The 6,000-nt window shown below is 51.4% G+C and overlaps 1 protein-coding gene across 2 annotated transcripts in view; it reads left to right on the plus strand.

Moving 5' to 3' along the window:
* The window catches only part of PCSK7 (proprotein convertase subtilisin/kexin type 7), a 32,125-nt gene extending 26,589 nt beyond the window's left edge, over positions 1 to 5,536 (plus strand). For both annotated transcript variants that reach the window (XM_083713972.1, XM_083713971.1), the window contains exons 13-16: positions 780 to 874; positions 1,844 to 1,937; positions 3,198 to 3,315; positions 4,256 to 5,536. In XM_083713972.1, coding sequence (XP_083570098.1) covers positions 780 to 874; positions 1,844 to 1,937; positions 3,198 to 3,315; positions 4,256 to 4,612 — 664 coding nt within the window. In that variant the 3' untranslated portion in view covers positions 4,613 to 5,536. The remainder of the gene's footprint in view (positions 1 to 779; positions 875 to 1,843; positions 1,938 to 3,197; positions 3,316 to 4,255) is intronic.
* Positions 5,537 to 6,000: the final 464 nt, after the last annotated feature.

Genomic DNA, 6,000 nt, shown 5'->3' on the forward strand with positions numbered 1-6,000 from the left:
AAAGGTTATTCATGTATCCAACAACTGCAGCCCGTGTTTTGTTAGCCCCAAAATGGAAAACGAGCGAGGTCCCAACCAAAGAAGAACGGCAGCTTAAGTTGACAGAATATGCACAACTTGCAGACTTAACATATAGAATAAGAGAACCAGAAGAATGTATGTTTAAAGAAGATTGGAAAATGTTTATTGAATACAGTGGTACCTCGGGTTACATACGCTTCAGGTTACATACGCTTCAGGTTACAGACTCCGCTAACCCAGAAATAGTACCTTGGGTTAAGAACTTTGCTTCAGGATGAGAACAGAAATTGTGCTGTGGCAGCGCAGCAGCAGTGGGAGGCCCCATTAGCTAAAGTGGTGCTTCAGGTTAAGAACAGTTTCAGGTTAAGAATGGACCGACCTCCAGAACGAATTAAGCACATAACCTGAGATACCACTGTATATGGAATATAATTGTGTACAGCTGAAAACGCTGGCAGCATTAAGATAAATTCAGTGGTGTAAATAAGTTTTGAGGATGCAGTCATGGAATACTGATTGGTATAGTTTTTTTTTTTTGTAAAAATGCAGGAATTTAAGATATGTAAAATGAACCATGGAAAGAGAAAAGAGGAAGTCATCGAAATCTTAAGGATGTATAAAATGAGCATCACCCTAGGCCAAGAAAGGGCTTGGTAACTCAAGGCTGGAAGGCCATCATCTGGGGGTGGGGGGGTGGATTTCTAATTCCAAGCTCTGCGGACGCTGCACAGATTCCATGTCCTCCGTCTCTTCTGTAGGGATCCCAGTGGCTTTGCGGACTGGACCTTCTCCACCGTGCGCTGCTGGGGTGAGGAGGCGCAGGGCACCTACCGCCTCTTGATCCGGGATGTTGGTGAGTCCTGTGGCTTCATTTCCTCTTTCCAAAGAGGGAGGACTCTTGCCCCCTCCCTTCCCCCCATGTGGTTCTTGCTGTGAAATCTCAGAGCCTTGCATGGCTTCCTGCACATGTACCACTCACCTGCTCCTTGCCAGCGCTGTGACTGCCTAGAATCGAGACCCTTGATTACCCCTTTGCCTTTTCCAGAGGGATTCTGGAATCAGGGCAGCTGTCTACCAGCTCCATCTGGTACACAGGCTGAGACCCTACCTGCACGCGGACTGTCTCACCAGAGTGGTGCATGCTCTAGTTATCTCCCTCTTGCACCACTGCAATGCGCTCTACATGGGGCTACCTTTGAAGGTGACCCGGAAACTACAACTAATCCAGAATGCAGTAGCTAGACTGGTGACTGGGAGCGGCCGCTGAGACCATATAACACCAGTCCTGAAAGACCTACATTGGCTCCCAGTACATTTCTGAGCACAATTCAAAGTGTTGATGCTGACTGTTAAAGCCCTAAATGGCCGCGGTCCTGTATACCTGAAGGAGCATCTCCACCCCCATCGTTCAGCCTGGACGCTGAAGTCCAGCGCCAAGGGCCTCCTGGTGGTTCCGTCACTGCAAGAAGCCAAGTTACAAGGAACCAGACAGAGGGCCTTCTCGGTAGTGGCGCCCGCCCTGTGGAACGCCCTCCCATCAGATGTCAAGGAAATAAACAACTATCTGACTTTTAGAAGACATCTGAAGGCAACCCTGTTTGGGGAAGCTTTTAATGTGTGACATTTTAATGTATTTTTAATCTTTGTTGGAAGCTGCCCAGAGTGGCTGGGGAGACCCAGCCAGATGGGTGAGGTACAAATAATAAATTATTGTTGTTGTTGTTGTTCTGGGAGGTGGCGAGCTCCCCTCTTGCCCCCTGTCTGTGTGTTCCCACAAGCCTTTCGCTCGCTAGTCTCTCCTGCCAATGCCTCTCCTTTGCAGGGGATGAGACCCTGGGGGCTGGTGTGCTGAAGCACTGGCAGCTGACTCTGTACGGATCCTCGTGGGCCCTTGCCGAGATCAAGGAGCGACAGAGGTAAGGATGGTGAGATTTGGTGCAGAGGCACGAGCATCAGAGAGGCTGGGAGGTTGCCAGGGCTGACAATTCGACTCCAAATTTCTGTCTCAGTTAAGGCTGGCTGATATCTGGTTTTCAACATCGCAATATAAATCACCAGCTAAACATCACAATACAGTGGTGCCTCGCAAGACGAAATTAATCCGTTCCGTGAGGCTCTTCGTATAGCGGTTTTTGCGAAGCAAGCCCATTGACAGCTTAGCGGATTAGCGCTATTAGCGGTTTAGCGGCTTTTAGCGGATCAGCTGATAAGCGGCTTAGGGCTTAGGAAAAGGGGGGGGAGGGGAAAAAACCCTGCAGGAACTCGCGAGACATTTTCGTCTTGCGAAGCAAGCCCATAGGGAAATTCGTTTTGCGAAGCGCCTCCAAAACGGAAAACCCTTTCGTCTAGCGGGTTTTCCGTCTTGCGAGGCGTTCGTCTTGTGGGGCACCACTGTATAACAATATTGTCACAATGTCTGAAATAAGGATGGAGCTATGTAGAGGCATTGGCTGACTTCACGGCTTCCCCCACATTGTGATTTTTGCAGAGTCACAAACATCATGATTCACAATATATTGCCACTATTGTGATATGGACTTCAAACCGGTTTTGGGTGATGCGTCAATATATCGCCCAGCCCTAGTCTCAGTCAGGAGCAAGAGGATGCCCAGTTAAAAAGCTTTTGTAGCTCCCCTGCCCCCACTGGAAAGGATTCCCCCTGATCAATTTCATGTGTTCAGTGACTCCACTACAAAACAAACTCAAGGCGGCTTACAAAGCAGATAAATACTTCTGTTCTGGGCCTGGCCTGGTCACCCTAACTGGGAGGGGGAAGTAATTTTTCTTAGGTCAGACTAGCAATGACCCGAAGGGTGTTTTTTGGCTTTAACATAATTATCTTTTCCCCCTTGTGATATGGGGCTTGGCTAGCTAGCATGAGCCACCTTGGATGATTTTGTCTGGTGGCTTTTGCACTACCTTCACGCTCGGAGGCCAATTGCTGGGAATCACGTGTGGCCGGGAGCGCTGCCGTTTCACTCAGATTGTCCTTAAAGGACTTCTGGTTGGGCCCTGTCAGAACAGGAACCTTGAAAAAATGGCAGGGGCCGGGGGAAGGCTTTGGCCAGAGAGGGAAGACCACAGGAACCTGCCTTAAAAATCTGGCAGAAGCGAAGAAAGGAAAAATCGCCCCCCTGCCTGTTGGTGCAATTCAGAAAAGGCTGTTTCTCCCGCAGGCTGGTTGAAGAGGCCATGAGTGGGCGATACCTGGACAGCGATTTTTCCTTGCCCTGCCCACCAGGCCTGCAGATCCCTGAGCAGGAGCCTTACACCATCACCACCAACACCCTCAAGGTAATGGACACCTGCCTGTCGCAGGATCCTCAACAGGCAGTGGAGGGAGAAAGAATAATAGAATTGTTGAATTGGAAGCAGTCTCACAAGGGTCATCCAGTCCAAACCCTCTGCAATGCAGGATTTTTTCACCCAATGTGGAGAATCAAACCCACAACCCTATGATTGAGAGTCTCAAGCCCTACCTACTGAGCTAGTGAGGGGCAGGGGCTTCGGCGGTGACGTAGCGATAGTCAGCGCAACAGGGCCACTGTGTGTTTGGTCAGTGGAATAATGGGGTCCCTTTTTGATTGGTTTAGAGCAGACAAGCCCTGGAACATGTGTGTTCAGTGAGGTTTATCTCAGCCTTGTGGGTCATCGGCTAATTGGTGGGGAGGGGTGGCTAGACTAGGGTGGTGGAAGTGGCAAATTTTGACATGCAGGGCCTCATCATGTCAGCTCCCCCTAGCCATGGACCTCAGGAAGAGCTCAGCTTAGTTAGGTTCCGCCGACAGGCTCAGAATAATTTCAGGCTGGCAAAGGGTGGTCTACCAGAGGTTGGCGTGTTGGACTTCAGCTGGCAAGACCACATTCACCCACTGCCTCCCTGGCCAGCCATGAAGTTCACTGGGTGAAACTGGGCCAGCCATAGACCGAGTCTCCAAGGCTACTGAATGCCAGGATTGTGGCCCAAGCCAAGCCAGGCGTGACTTCCACTCCCTTCCTGGCAAAACTTATTCTGCTGGCAGATTCTGTGCCACTTGGGTGAAAAACCACCCAAGCACCCGCCCCCCAATATTTTCCACTGCTCACAAGACCATAGGAACTTTGAACTCCTGTTTCAGCCAGGATGCCCTCCTCTCCCTGGTTTCCCTCATTCCAGGTCTGTTGTCTTTTGTAAAGGTTTCTTTACTCCGTGCCAGTTCTGACGACCCCTCTCTCTCCCCTCCTGACCTCCCAGACCCTGATGCTGCTGGGCTGCTTTGCTGTCTTCTGGACCTTCTATTACATGCTGGAGGTGTTCCTGATGCGCCACAGCATGACCTTTGACCTGGCCGCCTGCGGCAACGCCATGGCCTGCCCGTGGTCCTCGGAAGGCAGGACAGCCAAGAGCCTGGAGGATGGGCTAGAGATGGAGGAGACCGTCCCCCTGTATGGAGGGAAGGAGCTGGAGACGGAGCAGCAGCCATCCTGCCTGAGGGTGGAGGAGGAGGCAAGAGTGGCAGGCGGAGCTGCGGGCACCCCAAGACTATCGGCAGGGAGAGGCTTGCTGAACCTCCCGGAGCAAGAGCAGGCTACCTCACCCGGGGTTTACTGACTGCTGGCAGAGAGCCCTGGACACGCAGACTGAACCAGCGCTTTCCCTGGGTTTGGCACACAGCGAGGAAGTCTGACCGACGGAATCATCTCTCTGTGGGTAGCCCAGCTTGCCCCTAACCCTGGCCCCTTCTTGCATTTGGGGGCCACCACCTGTGCCATGGGATTGCCAGGGTGCCTGTGGCTGGCACAGAGGCTGAGCCTTGCCCGCGGGTGGGCAGCCTTACTCAGTGTCTGTGGTGGGGCTGAGATCTGGGGGTGTGCCAAGGGGGTGGGGTGCAGAGGAAGCCTGCCCCTGCAGTGCCCCACAAACTTTGTGGAAAGGAGCCTATGGGCTCTCACCAACTCGCTGCCTTATCTTGCTGCCAAGTGGTGCAGCAGACCCTGGGCTGGCCAGTGCCCCCTGCCTGCCAGCCTTCTCACACTGTCCCAGTGCCCCCGCCTGCGTCACCTGCTTTGCTGCTGACAAATGGCATAGAGGAGCAGCTTTTGGGGGCCTTCCTCCACCACTGGAACCCTAAAGGGTATCATTCAATGCACTTCCTTTCTGTACGTATATCCTGAGACAGCCGGGATCAGGAGCAGAGCATGGGCAGCTTTCCATGGAGTTGCGGGCTGGGTGGAGGCACTGGCTTGGGACCACGTCAACGAACGAAACAGTCTTTGGTGGCAGCAGCATGAGCCGTTCTCCTGCTGGTGCGGTGGCTTCTGCTTCTGCTGTGACCCCCATCCCATTGGGAAGAAATGACACGTATGTCTTCTGTAGGCAGAAGAAGTGAGGCCTTTGTGCCACTCCCAAAGTCATCCAGCTTTGCAGGGATGGGTGGGTAATTATTATTATTTTCTAAATCAGTTGGGCGTGTGTTTTTTAATTAACAGCACAAAGCTTTTCTTTGCAGCTTTCCAATAAACCCATTAAAATATGCCTTCTCCTTTTCTGTTGTTTTCTATTCAAGCGGCACGTCGGAAATACACATATAAGCTTCACTTCTTATTAAAAATACAGGAAAGGGTGGGTGGGGGATATTAGCAATTTTTGAACTCTGGGTTTTAGAGCAAGAGAAAGGAATATAAATATATTGTATAAGATGAATCCGTCAAGTTTTAGGGTGGGGTTGCCAACTGCTTTCAGTATGCTGGCAAATTTTGGATTTATGAGTGGGTGCCAGCCCCACTGGTCATGTCTCTCCCCTGCCTGCCAAAAGACAGGCGGAAATAAGAGTGCATGCAGCAGCCACACTTGTGTTTCCAAGGGATCTTGAGAAAAGATCTAGTTGGCCTGAACCCTGGCAAAGCCCATAGAATTGAGAAAGGAAATGGGAAAAAGTGGCACTCTTCCCAACTTCCTGCTTCCGGTTGGTGTACTTTTCAAGGGAGGGAAACTGAGCC

The sequence above is a fragment of the Podarcis gaigeae genome (genome assembly GCF_964106915.1).
Source record: "Podarcis gaigeae genome assembly, chromosome: 15".
Classification (NCBI taxonomy): domain Eukaryota; kingdom Metazoa; phylum Chordata; class Lepidosauria; order Squamata; family Lacertidae; genus Podarcis; species Podarcis gaigeae.